General features: G+C 37.7%; 2 protein-coding genes across 2 annotated transcripts; one reads left to right on the forward strand and one right to left on the reverse strand.

Annotated features, from left to right (window-relative positions):
- Positions 1 to 889: 889 nt before the first annotated feature.
- Positions 890 to 3,153, reverse strand: LOC146471148 (gamma-secretase subunit PEN-2-like). The gene is made up of 3 exons (XM_085121189.1): positions 3,019 to 3,153; positions 2,671 to 2,782; positions 890 to 1,162 (listed from the first exon to the last, which is right to left on the reverse strand). Exons 1-3 carry the CDS (start codon positions 3,070 to 3,072, stop codon positions 1,023 to 1,025), a joined length of 306 nt encoding a protein of 101 aa, XP_084977315.1. The 5' UTR covers positions 3,073 to 3,153; the 3' UTR covers positions 890 to 1,022.
- On the forward strand, positions 3,136 to 20,238 carry LOC146471149 (nonsense-mediated mRNA decay factor SMG9-like). The gene is made up of 17 exons (XM_085121178.1): positions 3,136 to 3,280; positions 4,255 to 4,344; positions 4,948 to 4,988; positions 7,409 to 7,569; positions 8,632 to 8,765; positions 9,084 to 9,196; positions 10,523 to 10,559; positions 11,562 to 11,636; positions 11,851 to 11,946; positions 12,067 to 12,152; positions 12,602 to 12,667; positions 13,719 to 13,762; positions 13,962 to 14,069; positions 15,992 to 16,096; positions 16,494 to 16,573; positions 18,343 to 18,398; positions 19,745 to 20,238. The coding sequence occupies exons 1-17, from the start codon at positions 3,140 to 3,142 to the stop codon at positions 19,824 to 19,826; spliced, it is 1,515 nt and encodes a 504-aa protein (XP_084977304.1). The 5' UTR covers positions 3,136 to 3,139; the 3' UTR covers positions 19,827 to 20,238.
- The last annotated feature ends 198 nt before the right edge of the window (positions 20,239 to 20,436 follow it).

A 20,436-nucleotide genomic window follows, 5' to 3' on the forward strand; every position in this document is an offset into this window, starting at 1 on the left:
GTTAGCATACTGGCATAACTACCGGTATGTTTAGACAAAAAGAATACAAAAGATTTGATAAAAAATTCAAAAAATTACCAGAAATTACTGTTCTGTTTAAATTCTTTCAAGGATAAAACTTTTATTTTTTTTTACATAGGATCGGGCTAAAAAAAAGAAAAGAAATCAATCCCTGGTACAACTTGGGGGTTTGTGTGATGCTCCATATCTGCCAAACGTAGCCTTGAATACCCAAATTACTGTCTTGCAATAAATATGAGCCTTATGCAGGTTATTCATTAAAAACCTGTAACTCAAACTTTTATTCAAACAGATGCTTATTAGTAAAAAAAAAAAAAGAAACAAACAAACTAGCTAACCCTTGAAAGAATTTAAACAGAACAGTAATAATATTACTGCTTATTTCTGTTTGAAATAATTATGGTTTATTTTATCTAATGTTCTGACTCTTCTTGTCTGAATATAGTTATACCTGTATGCTAACCAGAGCCAACCCAAGTCCATCAAATATGTTCTCTTCTACACTATTTATCCAAATGTATCACCTGATACAGCCTCTAAGTAACACCCGTCAGTATGTGAAGACAGGTTCCCAGACAATTCTCACAGATTTCAAAAAAAACTTGGTAATTCTTAGTGGAATTAAACTGTTTCAAAATGCAAAAGCCTCCATTTGGCGCCATTCGCATAATTGTACATAGGTTTGTGACCCACAGGGCTGCCACTCACAATACATCTAAGAAAGCAATGGATCGAATTGGAGCCAGTGCTTCCTGCCTTACTTGAGGGATATTAAATCATCAGGTAGAGTGAACAAGGTAATTACCATGAGGAAATAAAGGTTGTTGTTGTTGTTGTTGAACTAAAGCCCATACTACATGACAGCAAGTGCTGATTTGAATTATTTTAATAGAAACATTTCACAATACAGTATCAAATATTCAATATTTACAAAAGACAGCGTTACATAATAAGCATCCTAATAAAGGAGAGCTGAAAAGATTACAATGCACTGTTTGGAATCATGGTTCTCCAAGCGGTATTACAAATGATATTCGGTCTCCAATTTCACCCCAGCTTGCCCGATAATTCTGAAAGACGAGTATCCATGCCGTCAAACCAGCAAACCATACTAAGAATCCTATTCCAGATTTAATTACATCTGAAAGAGACAAATCAATGAATATTAAAAAATAATGGCTTTATGACTGAAAGCCAAATCTTCTTTTAGAAACTTTACTTCTTTATCATCACAGATAAATGTAATAATTTTGTATACTTGAATAGAGACAACAATTAAAATATGCTACACAAGATTCAAACTAACTAGAGTAAACTACCATAAGAATTCAATTAAAATTCATGATTCCTTATGTAAAAAAACAATCAACAATCAACCGAATGCCCAAGTACTCTAATGGGCATTAAATTTTTTGTTTTTGCCTTTTTGTCTAAACCATGTATAACGATTTAACTAACGAACCACCAGTAACAACATCTAACTGCATTTAGTGTAATAATTAATGTATTCTTTAATAAATTAATAAAGTTTCTTTGTTGTGAGTGTTGTTGTAGTGCCTTCCTTCCAATAATCTCCCCCTTCAGTTATTAATAAGTGCCCCAGCCCCTGTTTTTTTAATAAGCCCCCCTCCCCCCTATATATCCCATTAGGGGTAATGAGGATTGGTGAGTAGTTACTTCCAGTGAGCATCCTTTTACACAAGTATCAGTGTTCCAAATAAATGTTCCTGTACTCTAAGATTACCTTTCAATGAACAGGTTTTATTGAGCTTCAAGTGTCACTGGGGAGATGGGGGCTTCCCATATAAAAATATAATAGTGGAAATGATAATTGAAGGTTGTTTTAGGAGGGAGGGGGTTGGGGGAATCATGAATTGGTACTGAACAGGGAGCTAAAGCCTTAAATGACCACTGTCAGAGCTATGGCAGTATCTTGCAGGGAGCTGAACAATACGAGTGACTGTGACAGGAACCATTTTTGTTAGTCAACTGATTTAGTATCTCTTAGTGAGTGAAATTGAATTTAAGGCATGCCAACAAAACAAGATTCTGGTACCTTTTAGGTTTTTTTGGCAAGACTTTCGGGAGATCACCCCTGTCATTTTTATGTGAGAGCACACCCCAAACCCTCCTGAGAAGTTCCAGCTATTGCTCATAATTCATGTAACTATTTCCTACATTTTCTTAAGCTTCAAAGATCAAGACAGAAATGTGCCTGCCCCTGACAATCAGATTGGCACCTTCAGATTTGAATACGAGTACAAGATTGAGTATGAGTACGACTTTCAAATTTCAAACCAGTAACGTCCCCAGAACTCTCACTCCTTTTTGTTGTTTACCAGAAGGTAGGCAGACTCCAGAAGCAAGATTGGTGTGACAAGTGATTATTTAACTCACACAAACTAGATATGAAAAGTCATACTTGTACTCAATCTCATACCCTTACTCAAATCAGAAGGTCCCTATTGTCTCCTGTGAGAGCCTTCCTTTGAGCTCGCAAAATAAAATTAGCCGCACTCTAAGCACAAAATTGAACCTTTACAGCATGATAACTCCTATACCCAGAAAATACCACAACTCAAAGAGTTGTGATTTTGAATAGGAGTTCACAGATTTCTGGATTTAAATAAAAACAATTTCAAAACTTACATGATTTTATCTTTGATTGCCCTGTGAATGATGGTCTGATAAATGCCTCCCTGAAGAACCACACAACATTGATAAACCAAAGGAACGGGAGTAAAGCAAATCCTCCAAGGAAATGTGTTGACGGAATTAAGGAAAAACAACAAAAATAGCAACAAAACAAATGGAGAAGTCATTTAAATCAATACAGCTGAAGTGGAATAAAGCAAGGAGGTTATTGTTATACACAACACAAAAAACCACAATCGACCAGTTACCTAAAACTGGGGCAAGAAACAAGTAAGTACCAGCGAAAAAGCAGCAAATAATAAATCTAAGTTAAGTAAAAATAAAAAAGAATCTGTGAATGGTATATTTCCTGCACAAGTTGACTTTATCGTCATCAGAAACCTTCCTCAAATCCATGACCAACACTTTTTCCTTCGAATGAGCCTGACAGGAAACTGACGTGATCGTTTAGAGCCTTCCCATCATGCAGTCGGTTGAGCTTCATTTCAGTTGTTATTACATGATGTACAACACTCAATTCAAGATGGACGACCAAGACAGAGGGTTTCGTCGTGGAAGAGGAGGCCGGAGAAGAGAGAGGGGCTACAAAGAAAGATCGGCAAGGGTAAGGACGGTTGCCTACGCGGCTGGTGCTGAATTAAAAATTTGTTATCCTGTATGAGAAGGTGTAATGTTTCTTTAAAACATCCATCTTCTTGTCGAAAATAAGAAGTAAGCTAAGCCATGAATGAAGGCCCGGATCAAGGTGATCATCATTTCGAGGAGAAAAAGTATTTATAGAGCGAATTATGCCAATAATATTTGCATCATTTAACGATAGTTTTTGAGGCGCAATAGAGCACCTTGTTTTTGTGTATTTTTTTTAAGTTGTCTATTACTTTCTGATCAAATGAATAGCAAAGGACACCTTAAATTTAGAAAAAAATCTAAATTTTAGAAATATTTTCCCCAAAACAGTTATAACAAGAAGACATGTTGTATTTGTTTTGATTGAAGGGGATATCTTGTGCCCCATACACTGACGATGTTGAAAGTGGCATATTCTGTAAGCTCATGCAAGTCCATCCATCAATCCAATGTCATTTATGTGAGACGTGGTGTATATATATTGGTACCACACAGTTCTTGCGATGTGTTAAACAAAAATGATGCCAACTGCAGAGGGTCAGGCTATTAAGTTCACCATTTTTTCCGTGATGACTCTGTAGGAGGAAATTGCCCCTCATAGAGAGTCATCATGGAAGATGAGGGGGATGTTGAGAGTCATCACAATCAAAGTTAAAACTTTGATTGTTCTATACCCCTTTTCAAGGGGCAAATAAGCACCTTCAAGAGAGAACTTTACAAAGTCCTCTCCCTCACACAGGGATGGCTCATTTCATGGGACGGTGAGTGAGGTGTTGGGTGAGAATTTGAACTCTTGTTCTCAGTTAATCTTGGTTTTTAAATTGTACAGTTGAGCACTTGTCTAAAGCAGGTGCTAATGAAGTAAACAAACAATTGGAACAATCTAGTTATAAAATGTACTTTAAGGCAATAGAGAATCTTGCTTTGTTAACCAGAGTGTTGTTATTTTAGGGCAAAGGTGAGGGCGCAGCAACAGGTGTGCAGTCAGCTGCAGTCCCAATGAAGACACCCATTATACTCACCAAACCTGCAGCAGACAGGGTAAACATGTTGGAAAAGATACAGTTTAAATTGTTTTTTCCTTGATTATTGTAATTTCCATATCAAAAACAAAGCTGTTGTTTTATTGTTAAAGAGAAGATATAGAAAACTGATTGAAGCAAGTTACATTCTCCTGATCCCAACTTTTAAAAGACACAACCATTTTGCACATTTCTCAAGAGTATGAATTAATTTAGCCACTTTCTTATATTCTAGTTTCCATTGTAAGTTACTGGAAGTATCAGGACTATCAATAAGGGACAAAGGCTTGGGATTTTCCCTAGCTACTTTGACAGAAAAACAAAGCATTGACACCTTTAAGGGGAAACAATTCCAGACAATTTTGTCACTCCCCCACCCATTTCAAAAATAGGCATCTATTGCCGTATTGTTTTAAAAGATTAGGTGAAGTTTCAGTGACTTCTTTTTCCTAGAGGTTGCAACCACAGGTGCCTGGATGCCCTTGTGGATGTCATGAAACCTTAATTCAAAATCATGGTGTGGTGTCTGTAGCTGCTAGATTTTATACTGTTTCCTATTAGAGTAACGCAGCTTTCTGATATTAGTTATGGTTAATTTGGCATGCTATAATTATTTTTTTAGGGACAAGAAACTCCTGTGAAGCAAATTCTGATAAAACCAAGGTAACATTTTATGTTATTTTATCAAATGATTGTCTTATTCGTGTTAAGTGATTGAATATAGCTTTTTACTCGGGCCGTAAGGCGGACCGAGTTAAGGTTTCGGTAGCATTATCAAATTCTTTTTTCTTTTTGGGGTCGCGATGGGCCGAGAGATAAGACTTCAGGCCACGAGTTATTGTTCTCGGTCTCGTTTTTTGTACTCGGCTGGTACGAGGTACGTTTTCTGTCGTGTCATCAAATTCTTTAAATTCTCGGTCGCGTTCTTTGTTTTCGGCCCGTGAGGAATGTTTGCAATATGCGAGCCAGACGTGCGAGGCATGAACAAAACATGCGGGGTATGCCAGGCATGAACAACCCCAAAATAAACTGCTAATCGTTAAGCTAACTGGGGAGTTATTTAAGCTAACCTAAGTGCTATTTAGGCTAATTGGAGTGCTCTTTAGGCTAACTGGAGTGTTTTTTAGGTTAACCTGAATTAAGGTTAGTTTTGTTTAACCAAAAATTTGGCAACTAAATCAGTCTATGACCTCGCGGGCCAAAATCAGATAAAGATGTCTCACGTTTACTATAGAAAAACAATCAATGTAGAAACGGTTTCTGTCTTCAAATGAAAGGTGAATAACAAATGCTTTCCCCTGAATTTCATTTAAAAATATAAACAGCGAAACATTGAAAATGTACAAGGATATAAACGTACGCGTGATGCGTAACGTTACTCTAGATCCCGGGGGGGGTACTCAACAGATGCTTGGGTAGGGAGGTGCGGCGCGGGCGTTCAAACCCTGACCCTGTTTAAGACACAATTTGCCGATTTCCCTAAATTCAAAATTTTCAGGCCCTTTCTAAGACATTTAACCCAAAACCACACCCTGTTTAAGACTAGGATGAAATAAGAATACACTAGATTCTAATTGTATTTTAATGCATTGGCAATCACAATCTGTTTAAGCCATTAGGTCATGTAGGGATACCCTGTTTAAGGCAGAAAGTGATGAAATAGATACCCCGTTCAAGACAAAACACCCTGAAAACCATACCCTATCGGGCCGCACGTCCCCGTTAAGGTAACATAAGGGAGTACCCCCCCGGGTCTAGATCATACCGAAAATTGCGATCCGTCATTGACCCGGCGTCACATACATATTAGGACCGTACAAATGGTTTCTGTCTCTAAACGAAAGGTGAAAACGTAAGGATTAAAGCCCGGGAATTATAAAAAGCATTCGTATGACAAATGTCTTTTCCCCCTGTATTTCATTCTGACTGCAAGAAATGCAATTCTATCTGGTGGTTACTTATTGCCTCATCTCTGTATCTATCTATTTGGTAGCCTGGGAGCAAACTCTCTTGGGGGTGGGAGGCGGGAGGGGGAACGAGGATCCACCCCCAAGAGAGCTTGTTCGCAGGCTATCTATTTGGGGGAATTGGCGATGCTGGAGGTTATCACTGTTAAAAGATTGTAGGCTTAACGCACCACACAGTCAAATATGGCCCGAGTATAAGCTGGAAACAGCTTCTTGTTTAATTAGTTTCTTTTTTCAACTACTGTAAATGCTTGAATTAGCACCCAGAGAGCTTATTTAATTTTTTGGGTTGAGAGGGGATGCTAATTTGAAGGGGGGCGTTATTTGAAGGGCACTTATTTCATTTTTAAAATTTTGGCCTCAGACTAATATTTTCTTTATTTCAAGTAAACAGGAACTGTAACAAAAAGTAACAAAACTGAAATGAATCTGTAAGGAGAAAAACAAATCTGTGTGTGCTTGGGGAGGGGTGGGGGGTGCTTATTTGCAGGAGGGGCTTATTTAATATTTTTAGCCTCAAGGAGGGTGCTCATTGGAAGGGGGACACATATTTGAAGGGGCGCTAATTCAAGCATTTACAGTATACTACTTTAATCTCTATGATGCACAGACACTCACTGCTAAAGATTGGCAAATTTGTCAATTTGTTACAATTTTTTGGCTAAAATGAATCACGTGATATCAGTCTGTTTGCTCAAAAAGGAAATGTTACTGTTTATGGTTAAACAATTTATTTGCCATTTTTATTGCTTAAGTAATTGACCATTTTTGAAAGCACACAGCCATGAATAAATTATTTGAAACTTGTAAACACTTGTTCAAGCATGTTTAATAGAATTTTTTTTGGTATAGTTACATTTTGCTTGCTCGCACGTTTTACAAAATACATGTTGAACATCCTAAATTTGTAAGTATTGTAATAGATTTCAATGTATTAAAATTAGAACTTTCATGCTCATAGCTTAAGGGGAATAAGGCAAAAGAAATTATTTAATAATTGTTATTCATGTTTGCATGTCTGTATGATTTCTTTCATTTTTTCCCCATAATCCTCCAAACCGAGTTTGAATTTTAATATATTGAAATTGGCCTATTGACAGTAAAATAATTTTTTAGGGAACCATCACAGGATGGAGTGTCCAGACCTTCACAGCCAGCAGTGCATAGCAAGACACTTTTAGTTGACCACCAAACGAACCAAGGATCTGAAAGGTCCACAGCTGCTGTACAGAAGCACAGTATACATGTAGGTGGAGCAACAGCAAGCACAGCTCAAGGTACATAATGCATTGAAACCTCCCTTAATCATCAGCTTGTAATAATGATTACTGTATTAAAAATCGGATCATTGTATAATGCAATTCGAGCGATTTGATTGGCTTAGCGGCCATGGTATATGAGCCATTATACCATGCCCGAGAAATAGAGACCGTTAAATTGTCTTCTAAGTGTTCTTGCAAAGCGAAATCAGCAAAATCAAGCAACATTTCTTGGTTGTTTTTATAGCCAACTCGGTGCTACGCGCCTCGTTGGCTATCTATCATCTCATATCCAACACGCGCTCGTGGAATTCATCAGCCTGTAGTACCCTTTTGTAGACAAAATTCATTTCAGGCCAATTAAGTGTATACAGTCAACTCTTGCTTGTAAAGGGAGTTGACTGTATATGTTTTCATATATTTAATATTTATTTTCATTTAAATTCATCCTCCATGTGAACATTACAAAGTAACTCACAATATGACCAGCTCCCAGTTGGCTTGATAGCTCAGTTGGTAGAGCACTGCACTGCATTCAAACCACCAGTATTAAATCATTTGATGTACAGTCTGTAGTAGTAGTTTTTAAAAGGTTTTTGCATAAAGGAGAAGTGGTGGCTTACAAGTGTTACAGAGAAGTCAACAGTTAAGCAGCCATCTTTTTTGCCAATAATTTTATTATAACTGATGAGTAGTTTTGTAAACTAGTGGCAGGTGTGATATAAATTGAGACATGTCTACAGCATGCATTTGACAGTAGGTTACAATAACTTGCTAGTTGTCAGCAATTTAATCTATTGAGGCTTGTGCAAGAAAGATTTCAGATAAATTCTAAACTGGATCTGCAGATCATAGGCAAAGTTTTCTGATTTGGCCAAGTGAAGAGGATACCATCCACTGACAGATCTAAATGCTGAGTATTGGAATGGCAATAGTGTCGAACTGCTTAGCAAGTGTCAGTCACACACAAACAATTCATTTGACTGTATAAGTTTATGTAAGGATGAAAACTAAACCCAAAGCACCTGAATTGCAAGCATGATAAAAAACAGCACAACTACCTTTGAACATCTTTTACAGGAGCCAGCTCAAATGTTGAAGGACAAAATGTAAACTTGGCTTCCCTTAAACTTGGTATTCATGACCGTGAGGGTACTCCACATGTAGTAAAAGTACTAGATGAAAATCTGCAGTGGAATGACAGTGCTTTGGAGGTACTTTTATCATCTTTCATAATTTTGCTTATCTTGGTGCAACTTACCATTAGTTATTGTGGTATTTTTGCTTCTTTGAACATGTCTTTGGTTCCTGACAAACTCCTTGACAACAGTTATCGTTAATAACATTGTGAGAAAAATCACTGTTTTGTGTTTCTTTTGGAGCTCCGTCAACTGCTCCCCACCCTCCATCCCCTTTCCCCTCCCCTCCCGCTCCCCCTGCATAGTAACACACACACACAGGAGCAGGAACTTTGTCCAGGAGTGAAAATGTTTTTCTTGTTTGAAACTAATTACATTCCATTTGCCATTTAGATCCTTGTTGATCAGACAGACTTCCTTGTGGTGGGTATTGTTGGTCCTCAAGGTGTTGGCAAATCTACTATTCTCTCTGTTTTAGCTGGAGCAGGGCCCTTTACTGACTCAAGGTTGGTAAAATATTGTTCAGTAACTTAGTGACAAACAGGTAAACTTACCTATTTCTTTTTTGTTTAAGTATGTCTGAGAAGGTAATTGATTTACTTGAAAGAGTTGGAATCAGGCCATACATTGTCCAATAAGAATTGTCTCCTGTGACCCTTTCAACCGCAAACACTTAAATACTGAAATGCCCCAGTGATGTGTTAATTATCTGGGTGTCCTAGAGGGCAGGCTTTCTACCTGTAAGCTTTTTTCTGCTGATCTCCCTTCACCTGGGATAAATGCAGGAAATACCCTACTAGGGGCCTCTTCACATGAGCCCAGTAACCGGGCTGGCCCGGTAGGTGGAACAAATTTTGTCTTCTGTTCATATGGGAAATTTTATCCCGGTTGCCGAGATGAAAAATGTCCAAAAGGCCCCCAAAATACCCGTGGAACCGTATTCCGACTTGTCAGCGACATTACAAGCCATGTGCAGTTGAAAATGTTTCGTCACTGACAGTCCTGGTATCTGGGCTGGAGAGTCATATGGGAAAAATTTCCAGCTCGGTTTCAGTAACCGGGCCAGCCCGCCTTGTCATATGAAGACATCCGAACTTTTGTAAAGAAAAGAGTGGTGAGGCAAGATCTCGGAAACCGAGCCAGCCTGGTCGACCGTGCTTATATGAAGAGGCCCTAGATGACCCTGTGATATTTAGCCTGTGAACGCAGACGTATTTCCGGCTATCAAGATTCTCTCTCGGCGGAGAGAATCTCGACAGACGGAAATACGTCTGCGTTTGCAGGCTAGCCCAATGTTGAACACCCTTTTAACCCTTAAAACCTCAGCATCAACATGGATAACTTCTCGTCATGACTGTTCTCCAAGTGTTTCTTATTGTAATAACTGGAAGACTTGAATGTTGATAAGTCGCTAGTCTCTCTGTCTGAATTTACCATTCCTCACTGATAGTTAATCAGTTGGTTAGGTTTTTGAAAATTACAGTGTACTCAGTAACATCTATTTGTGAGGGGTCCATTTTAATTTCTCATTCGTGTAACAAACTTTAAACTGCTCCTGAAAGATTGGAGTGCCCCTTTCCTTTATGTGTCAAGATAAAATCAGGCAAATAACAGCCTCTATTTTGAAACCAGTTTTTGGTCATAATGTGACCATGCTTGTTGGATATGGGATGACCATACGCCTTGTTAGCTATATTAATAAGTATAACAAAGAAGTGTTAGCCACTCTTACCAGTTTAATAGTAGGTGAAGAGAATTTCTTTCACTACTGAACTGAAGTGATGAAGTTGTATTTATAGAAAGCAACAACAATTTTTTTTGTTAAATTCTAGATCTCCTCTATTCCCTGTACAGTCGAGACAAGTTCAGGTTAGTATAGCAAGCCATTCATAGGTTTGCACCAAACTACATTTATCTACCTCTTACCAAGTGTGTACATAGTCTATAAAATAATGAACTTTCTCAATCCAAAGAGGTGCATGTAACTCCCACATGAAGGGCTGGTTGCAAAAACAATGTAAATGATGATTTGGCCTTGGCATCCAAATTTCTCTGAATTCACTCTAATTTGGCATACAGGCAGACTTGTTCTTGTACCAGAAACAAAGGTCCATGTTTACTTTTTGATTTGATGGCTTGAATTCACCCAACAATCTAATGACTTTAGCTAAAAAACTGAATCAACAGTCAAGTGATGTTTGAAATGATTTCTTTAAAGCTAAAGAAATTTAAACATCACTTGACGGTTGGTTCAGTTTTGAAGGCTAAAGTATAAGCTTGTTGGGGGAGTTCATGTCACATGTCACCAACAAAGTACATTTTAATTCATTATTTTATAACAATACAAACAAAAGTGACAGGTAGTAATGTCAAAACGCTAGTAATTATTCATTTGACGAGTGTTATCATACTAAAATTAATTAGTTTAGCTGCCGAAAAACGCCCAATTAGGTGACTCATTTGGGTGGTGCGACGGGCCTTGAACTGCACAGTACATCCACATCCACATCCCAATGGCATGTATGCTCAAGTAAAACACCTTTCTCCAGTTTTGTCCTTTGTTACTATCAGTGAGTGTTCTAAAGTTCAGGTGTTCATAAGACACACCTCTATAATGTGCAGTTCCAGAAAAAATCCATACCCACCCCATGGAAGGTCATTGGAAATTCCTAGGGGGAGGGGGGTCTTAAAAGCTAAACTGGAATTTCCTGGGGGGATGGGGGGTGCAAAACAAAAAACCTTTCGTAGGGGGAGTATGGATATTTTCTGAAACTGCACAATATGTATAGACAAAGCTTAGACTGAGGGCAAAAACAACTAGGGTTTTGCCAGTGGAATGCACATATCAACAGACTACTTGTGAATTTTTAGGAAGACGGAACAAATCGAACCTGTGGAGTGGACATGGCTGTAACACGTGAAAGAGTAATACTGCTGGATACACAGGTGAAGTTCATTACAATCAGCAGCACCCTTAATGTCCAAACTCCTCTTCAACCAGCACTCTTAAAATGAAAAATATCTTCCAACCATAAGTCACCTTTTCTGTTGTTAAATAATGAATTATTCACTCATACCAGGAATTAATGAGGGGACCATTCTAACCAGTGCAACCATTGGATTCTTTCAATTTATAACACCTTTTCTTTTTACCGTTCAGCCGCTGTTGAGTGCAGCATTACTGGATCACTTGATACGCCATGACCGCAACATTCCTCCTGAATACACTTCACCAGAAAACTGCAATGAGATTCAGGTAACAGCTTTGTTTAGAAATGTGAAATTCTGTTCTTAGTATACAATTTCCTTCCTAAGATGTGTCTTGAATTGCATGATAAAAAGTATGCATTTAATTAACTCACTTTTTTTTCTCCAGTCATTACAGATAGTCACATTCCTCTTGACTGTGTGCCATGTGATTGTAGTTGTGCAGGACTGGTTCACAGACCTGAATATAATAAGGTGTGTTGCCCAAGTTATTTACCATACACTTGTAACGACAAAATATCACAATCTTCTTTTATTAGTTATTGTAACTTATTCCCTTAGTTCTTTTTATTTTAAATCTCTTAATTTTTGGTTTCCCACCTGTCACTAATTTTTAAAAAATCATCACGTGATATGGTGGCCAACTAGAAAATCGGATGGTTAACTTAGCCTCCATCCCCAATCGCTACCTCAAAATCATTCAAAATAAATTAAACAAAATTTTACTATACAAGAATGTAATTATAACAATCTTTCTAATTAATCATGAGGAAAATAAAGGTTGTTGTTTTGTTTATTACCTTCTTATTTTATTTAATTACATTATTCCTTAGTAAAAACTTTTTTGTTGTCATTTCCTTGTCAAAGTCATGTGGATATCCTCTAGCAGCAAATCGTACTTACTCTTTGTTTTGGTTTTCTAGACTTCTAAAAACAGCTGAGATGTTAAAGCCATCTTCTGCAAGCCACTCAACACATGAATCCTCAGGGTATGAACTATAAGAACTAACCAGAGTGCAATAAGATCATTTCTGAAAGGAACAATGGAATGCCCAAATGTTTGAGCTCTTCTTATTCTTTAATAGGCCATTTCTGAGTTGCTGTGAACCTCATTATGAAAGCAAGGTTAAGTGCAAAGCTTTTCATATATTAATTGAAATTAGTTTTGTTTGCATATGAATGAAAACTAATTTTCAAATGAAAAGCTTTGCACTTAGCCTCGCTTTCATGAGGTTCACAGCAACTCGGAAATAGCCTATTAGGTTAGAATCAAGCACTTGAGGTACCTTAGATCATGTGTGATGTGCCATGATGTTTAGTCGAGGCAATGTGGTCAAGTAGTTAGGGCGTCAGACTTGTAATCCAGAGGTCCCAGTTTCAAGTCCCTTCCTGACCTCTATGTGGAATTGTTGTTCGACTTTATCATGTAAATCCATTGAAACATGGCAACAATATGAAATATAAAATATTGAAACTATTTCTAGACTTATTTCCAGAAACAATTTCAACATTTCTCAAGATATTTGGATATTCTAGAAGTAGTTTCAGCATTTTCACATGATAAGTATTTCTAACAAATAGTTTCAAATACTCCACATGATATTTTTCTGGGAAACATTTGAAACTATTGTTTGAATATTTATTTAAAAGTATGGTGTGAAAATGGTGAAACTATTGCTAGCATAAACAAATATCGATCTTGTGAAACATCTTTATAATCAATATATGAATTTTTTCTGTCAGTGAGACAGGCATACCTGCAAAAAGAAAATCCGAGTTCTCCCAACGGTAGTCGAACCTAAGACCTTCCGATTACTAGTTTTGATGCTCTACCACTGAGCTACAGGAGACTCGTGGGAACTAGGCCATTATAAAAACCTAGGTTCATGTTACAAACATCCTTTATACTTCTAGGATTGGAATGTCAATGAGTGGTATATATATATATATGTGTGAAAGGAATGATGTTATGAGATGTTATGTTTTTAGTTAAGTAGTGAATGGGTTTGTGTTCTTAATTTCCTGTGATTGGATCAACAGCTTAGGCTCTCCAGAAGATTCTGATGAACAATACCCTAACATAGGTAAGAGAAAAAAATCCTTCAACTCACTTACCCTTCCAGGCATACAGGCTCTCAGCCTTCCTTTGTCTCTCAACACTGTTCAAAGTTTCTAATCTGTAGAATAGGTAAAAGGTCAAATCTTGACTGTACAGTAGCTAATGAATATCATTCACTGATTTGAAGGCAGAATTTTAAACATTGTTGTCACCGTTACTTGCAGTATTTGTCTATAATAAAGCTGCAAGAGAGGATTTTCACCATGACAATCTGAGCTCCATGCTTTGTGTGACAACTACCTTATTTCAACATTCCAGACTGAAGTTACAAAGTAAGTATATCACACAATGCCAGAGAGGCGAAACTTTGCGGGACTGTTCACATGATGGCTTATGTCACTTTCTGTCACAATATTTTGTCTCTTTACCAAAAGTTTGACATTTGATTTATATTTAACAATTATTCCATTAGCTTGCGTTGGATATGAGATGATAGATAGCCAATGAGGCACGTAGCGCCGAGTTGGCTATGATCATCTCATATCCAACAAGCGCAAGTGGAATAATAATTGTTTTATTAAAAACAATCAAGAAATATTGCTAGATCTTACTAATTTTGTTGTGCAAGAACAACCAGAAGACAATTTAATGGTCGCCATTTCTCAGCCATGGTATAATGGCTCATATACCATGGCCGCTAAGCCAATCAAATCCCTTGAATTGCATCATTCAATGATTCAGTTTTTAATAAAATGTATTTTTCAGTGAACGGCACAGGCATACTTGCGAAAGGGAAATCTGAGTGCTCCTATCAGGAGTTGAACCTAAGAACCTAAGGTCTTAAATCTTAGATCATGAACCTAAATGCCTAGTCATCGGCGAACAAGTCATACTCACATTCTCAACATGAAAGGTTACCATAGCAACAGTATAGCCTGTTAGAAACACCCATAATTTCAGCTAAAGTGGTTATAATTCCAAAAGGGAGTTGATCACCCCCATTTTGTTAATTTGGAACTGCGATCAGCATGTTTGAATACAACTTCTTGCATAGTTTTAAACAAAAATGTATCAGGGGTCCAGAGCTGCCTTAGTGGTCAAAAAATTAAGGTGGCTTTGAATCCCTCAGTGCATTTCTTTAATACCACTATTGTTGTATTAACTGAGGGTGGAAGGGTGGAAATATTGATTTGTCAAAGTATAAGTGCTGGAAAATGCCGGAAACTCTTGTGAACCATCGTAATATTAAACTATAAATTGTTCACTGTAGGCTAAGTAAATATTGGTGAATATTTAATTCATATAAGTTGTATAATTTCTAGAAATGGAGCTAATCGTGAAAAAACAGACTTAAATAAATACTTTCTGCAGTCTCCTTGTAGACCAAGTAAAAATTTACAACTAATTTGCAGTAAAATGTCAAACAAAAACCGTGCAACAAGGTTGCCACGGATTTTGTATCAAGTTAGGGAAATTGTTAATTCTGGCTTAAAGTCAAAGAAAGTCGCGAATTTTATTTTTGCCTTGCCACAAGGTTTGCAAAAAAGTTTCCTTGTTGGCAAAGGTAATATCGTTTTAAAAGTATTCATGAAGGAATTGATTTCTGTGGTTTAATCGACGAATGATTTGCCTTGGATGGTCAGTTACATGTAAAATTGGTTTTGGTTAGGGAATAGTCAGGGAATTGTTTTATCTACTCGTGAATTGCTACCCTGATGTAAAAATAAGTCATAGCAATCTTTGTGAGGTTGTTGCTGCCAACATAACTAAATTAGCTGGAGGATTGACTTTGATTGAAAGTTAAGTAGTATCTGTTGCTCGATCTGGTAGATACCCGTGGTTAACATTTTCTGAAACCTTTCTTCATGAGGTTCTACTTACTGTCTCGTAAATCATTCCTTTCCAATAGTTTTGATCCAAAAGTCCTGTCAGTCATTTGACAAGATTCCCAATGTTCTAAATATCGTCGGCGTGGACTGAGGTGTAAATGATATGGAAAAGTTTCATCCAAAAACTGCCCACCACGTTACTTGGCAATAAAACAAATGTGGTTTTGCTTAGCTAGTAGCCACGCCTTATAATCCTTTAATGACCACAGGCTTGCATTGAATGTAAAAATAATCAACTCTGAAAATTATCCTAACATGAATGAACTCACAATAACGAATTCCACCGTTCATTGAACCTCTATGTGGTGACTTGAGTCATGTTTTACATTTGTTTGACCGTATGGTTGTACCTTGTGTTGTTTCAGGTGGTATTTCATTGTTGAGTAGCAGTTTGATGCCTTACAGAACTCTTCTAACATCGTGCGATGACATGAATGTTCATTTGGTTCCACTGTATCAACTTCACACAGGTAAAGCTCTGGCTTCAGATGACAGCAAGCAGCACGAGAGGGCTTCAATATTACGAGCGATCACTAGATTGCCTTTTAGCGTTCGATAATAATTTTTTCTCATATCTAAGACAAGTCTTTGTCTTTTTCGGATGAAATTCTGTCAAGCCACTGTGGTTCCCAATTTATCATAGTCGCAATAGTTGGTCTTTTCACGTAGCCAGCTCTCGCCAGTTTGATAAAAGATGTTCTTTTTTGTAACGTTTTGAATCAAACAATTTTTTTACTGTCTTACCACCAGTTACATAGTTTTTGTTTTTCCCGTACTTTTGTGGCTTACAATTCTTTTTCAAACCTACAGAGATGATGTTGTACTGATGTCATATGCTTTTATTTAAACTTTTGTCTTGTTAACTAGGGAATGGAGTATGTACCAAGTCGCCGATTTATCAAGGGAATCCAAGCTTTGAAATGGTGCTGCAAACACTCCGTAATCAGGTGTGTTCTTTGTTCACTGTTGTGTGTGAATCTATGAATCACATCTACAGACAGTTACGGAACTGAGGTAAACCCTCGCGAGTGGAGCTCACGTACGACCGTCACACAAATCACAAAAGACGGGCTTCTTGAACGAGTTGGACTTGAGGGAAACGGAGTTAAGAAAGCCTAAATTTTTGTTTAAGCCCAAAGGATTGGAAGATAAAACGAAGCTTACCTTAGGTTGACTTATAGGGACGGTGCCTACTAACACCGAAGTATTTTTGCGCGGTTTATGACTATGCAGGGAAAGCAGATCTTAGCAAGGGCTATTGAAATCCAAAAAGAAAATTGGTGGTAACCACGCATTTTTTTTAGAGATAACGAAGTAACAGTTATTCTAAAAAACAGTAAAATACAAAGCAATGTGTGGCGTTTTTTTTTTCCGAAGTTGAAGCTATATTATCTCTGAAAAATGCATGTTTACCCCTAATTTTTTTTTTTGATATCAAGAGCACTTTCTAAGCCCTGCTTTCTCCGCATAATTTTAAACTGCGCAAAAATATCCCTGTATTAGTAGGCACCACCCATAGGAAACCCGACTATCTCGAGATGCGCAGAACGTATGCGCAGTAACAAAAGCAGGCACCGTCTTTAAGTTTAATTGAAATTCTATGACATGACAGCAGAAAACGAGAGATAACTTGAGATAGTACGGCGTGTTATTTGACAGTTGCGTAGCATACTTGGCGCAAAACAGTATGAATTTCCACAAATTCAACCCCAGATAAGGAAGGGGTGAATGCATTCTGCTGTTATGCGAGAACCTCAATCAAACTTCAACACAACTTAAGTTTCAACTTCTTTTTCAATTCTATTATATAACCACAAGGTGTTATGACACTTGAAAGCTCTGATGCACCTACGATAAATAGTGGACGGATAATTTAAAGTCTAGATGAAGAAGAAACATACTCTGTTTATTTAGCGAAACATAACCCTTTCCCGCCCAAGAGTGCCATATGGCACAAGACGCAATTATGAGCTCAGTATTTGGTCAATTTGTGTGAAATTTGCACAACCAAAAGATCTTGGAAAGATCTCTAAATTGAAGTCATAAAATCATGCCCCTTCTATATGAGACTTGATTTACCACCCTTCAAACTTTTAGAATTTTTTCCTTTGTCCGTTAAGGGTCCAGTTGATATCTTACAACAAGCAATGCACTGAGAGCTGTACATCAAGCTATAGTTTAGGGAGATACCGAATATGTACAACGAATAGGAAAATTTTCAATGTTTTTCTTCTTTCGTTTTGGACTTTTTTCGCTCTAATATGTGACCTCCTTCATCTCTGTTGGTGTGATTAAAAGCACACTCCAGAAAATACCTTTTAAATGGTATATCACATGTGGTCTCCCAGTTCATAGTTAGCGATTTAGAAAATTCGGCATTTCCCTCGGGCGGGAAAGGGATATAACCGTCATAAGACAAGAACAGGTGTATTTAAAAATAATAAAGTTAAACCGATATTGCTGGAAAGAATTTGCCGGGACGTCGCCTAAAGCCTAAAGGTTTCATACTAACCCTGCGTCAGCTAGGCACTGCTTTGAACAGCCTTGTGTGTGTTGTAAAACAGGGCCTAGAAGTACTGCAAAGTTGTTCGGTTTAAGGGCAAAGAACTTTAACTTACCATGTTCTTTTTGTTGGGTTATTGATTATCAGTCAGCGGGAGCACCACTTTAGATCAATCCCTTGGCGTTAATAAATGCATATTTGAATTTTTTGCAGATCTTTTCTGTCCACCGACATCTCCTCACTCATCATACTCTGACAGAAAGGAATTGGTAAGATGCAATGGCCTTTATCACATTGTTTATCTTTACCTTGCTTAATTTGTTGCTCTCCCAACACTTAATCTGAGCTTTACAACCCCTCTATTGGTCAGTGGGAGCACGGATACCGCAGTCTGCATAGTGGTGAGAGCACTCGCCTCCCACCAATGTGGCGCGGGTTCAATTCCCGAACTCAGCGTCATATGTGGGTTGAGTTTGTTGTTGATTCTCGTCCTTGCTCCGAGAGGTTTTACTCCGGGTGCTCCGGTTTCCCCCTCTCCTCAAAAACCAACATTTCCACATTCCATTTCGATCTGGTTTGTCAGTCGAAACAGACGATCAAGTCTTACAAAATTGATCTGTTTATTTTATTGATACACTGTAATGTGTTTAAAATAGTAGAAATCCTATTGGATCGATCCTACTTGGCTTTCATGGAGGAGGAAAAGCAAAGCGATTACAACACAAAAATGGAAGATAAAAAGTCTCTTTCGATTAAGTCCAAATTTGCCGAAAGTTTGCAGTAGTAATAATACATATTTGTAAAGATTAAATACGACCAAATAGCTTCAAATTTTTTTCTTTTTCCTTGGGGAGATTTATATGAACACGGTGCAAATGTACTCCAAACAACGCTTCTGGCAAGTTTTCCACACAATCCCATACTTATATTCGACATACCCTTCTACTCTATACACAAATTATAGGGCTAAAGGGAAATCTTGCACACATTTTATCTGCTGCATAGCGACCTATCCAGTGGGTAAAATAATCCGCTCTTTGAACAACTGGGGCCTGGAATTTACTGAGCCAAGCTTCACTCGAGGGAAACGTACAAAAGAAAGCTCTGTAAAAAGTTGTGTTGAACCTGTGCAGCGCTACGCCATTAAAAAATTTAATTTTGAAGAGGTAATAGTTTGCGTCGGGAACAGAAAATGTCCCTTGATCATCATTTCATTGATGAAGGGACAAGGGTGCACGTCCGCCACAGTGCAGCCGAGTGGCGGCAAATCTTCCCTCTGAATGACGTTTTGAAGAATGACCGTAAAAGCTCTATAAGCCCCTCTGATCGATCTTTTTTTGTGTTTAGTATACCAGAGTTGTGAAGTTTTTTTTTTCTGTGTTTTCTAACACGGCAAAGGGGGGAGGTCTTATTCCAAACCTGTGGGCCTATCAGAGAGAGGGGCTTACATGAAGGTCGTTTTCAGCTTAATGATATTAATTCCCACTTCTAATTGATTTATTTAACTCTTTATGTAAATGCAATTATCTGTTTTCTTCTAATCTAATCATTGTTACATTTTGGGACCTAGTAAAAGGTATTTTTAATTGACATGATTTTCGTTTCAATTCTTCAGGTTTCACTTTGCGGCTCGATCTTGGGAGACTGTCAGGAAGTCCAGTTTGATATCGGAGTATAACAGACTTCTTTGCACTTAGTTTGTGACGCACCACGATATCTAACAGAGTATTTTAGAAAATTGTGTTCGTGAAATAAAACCCAAGTCCCTTTACCGTCTTTAACTCTGCTGAGGTTTTATCGCCCAAGAATCCGTCTGACGGAATTTAGTAAACTTGAGTTAAACTTAGTCGACGAGTTTTGTTTCAGGGCAAACTAATGCATGTCGGAAACCAACGTGCAAGCAAAAAGTAGAAAACTTCTCGCACGTATTTCGTCTCTTTACTATCCGTGCATGCATGCCTGCATGTTATCCGGAAATTAAACTTTGCTTACCAATATCTCTTAAAAGTGTTATTTGTCATGAAAATATATATTAAACAACTGTAAATACTTTTTGTTTTGCATCAAGAGAATACACCGAATAAAATAAATGTATTTATTGCCTCGAAATTATTTGTCCTAACTTCGGATCCGTCAATAACTTCTAAAATCTTCGCCAACCCTCTTGTCTGCCGTCAGCAGAGTTTGTCTTGTCCATCAGTTGGGTGAGGCTGTTTTTATGGAACAAAAAGGCACATTAAGGAAGGAAACAAAATGTTGGTTTGGCTTTACTTATGACCAAGCCTCGCTGAACGATCAGAATTTTTC

This window comes from Pavona decussata, unplaced genomic scaffold, assembly GCF_977016875.1.
Source record: "Pavona decussata unplaced genomic scaffold, jaPavDecu1.1 SCAFFOLD_106, whole genome shotgun sequence".
NCBI lineage: Eukaryota > Metazoa > Cnidaria > Anthozoa > Scleractinia > Agariciidae > Pavona > Pavona decussata.

What these genes read in the sequence shown, in the direction of transcription:
- LOC146471148 (XM_085121189.1), bottom strand. Translation starts at nt 3,072, where the DNA reads ATGGATTTGAGGAAGGTTTCTGATGACGATAAAGTCAACTTGTGCAGG. An exon ending in TCAACTTGTGCAGGAAATAT is followed by an intron (nt 2,783 to 3,018) that starts ACCATTCACAGA and finishes CCGTCAACACAT; the next exon opens with TTCCTTGGAGGATTTGCTTT. An exon ending in GCAATCAAAGATAAAATCAT is followed by an intron (nt 1,163 to 2,670) that starts GTAAGTTTTGAA and finishes TGTCTCTTTCAG; the next exon opens with ATGTAATTAAATCTGGAATA.
- LOC146471149 (XM_085121178.1), top strand. Translation starts at nt 3,140, where the DNA reads ATGCAGTCGGTTGAGCTTCATTTCAGTTGTTATTACATGATGTACAAC. An exon ending in TAATACTGCTGGATACACAG is followed by an intron (nt 11,637 to 11,850) that starts GTGAAGTTCATT and finishes TTTACCGTTCAG; the next exon opens with CCGCTGTTGAGTGCAGCATT. An exon ending in TTCCAGACTGAAGTTACAAA is followed by an intron (nt 14,070 to 15,991) that starts GTAAGTATATCA and finishes GTGTTGTTTCAG; the next exon opens with GTGGTATTTCATTGTTGAGT.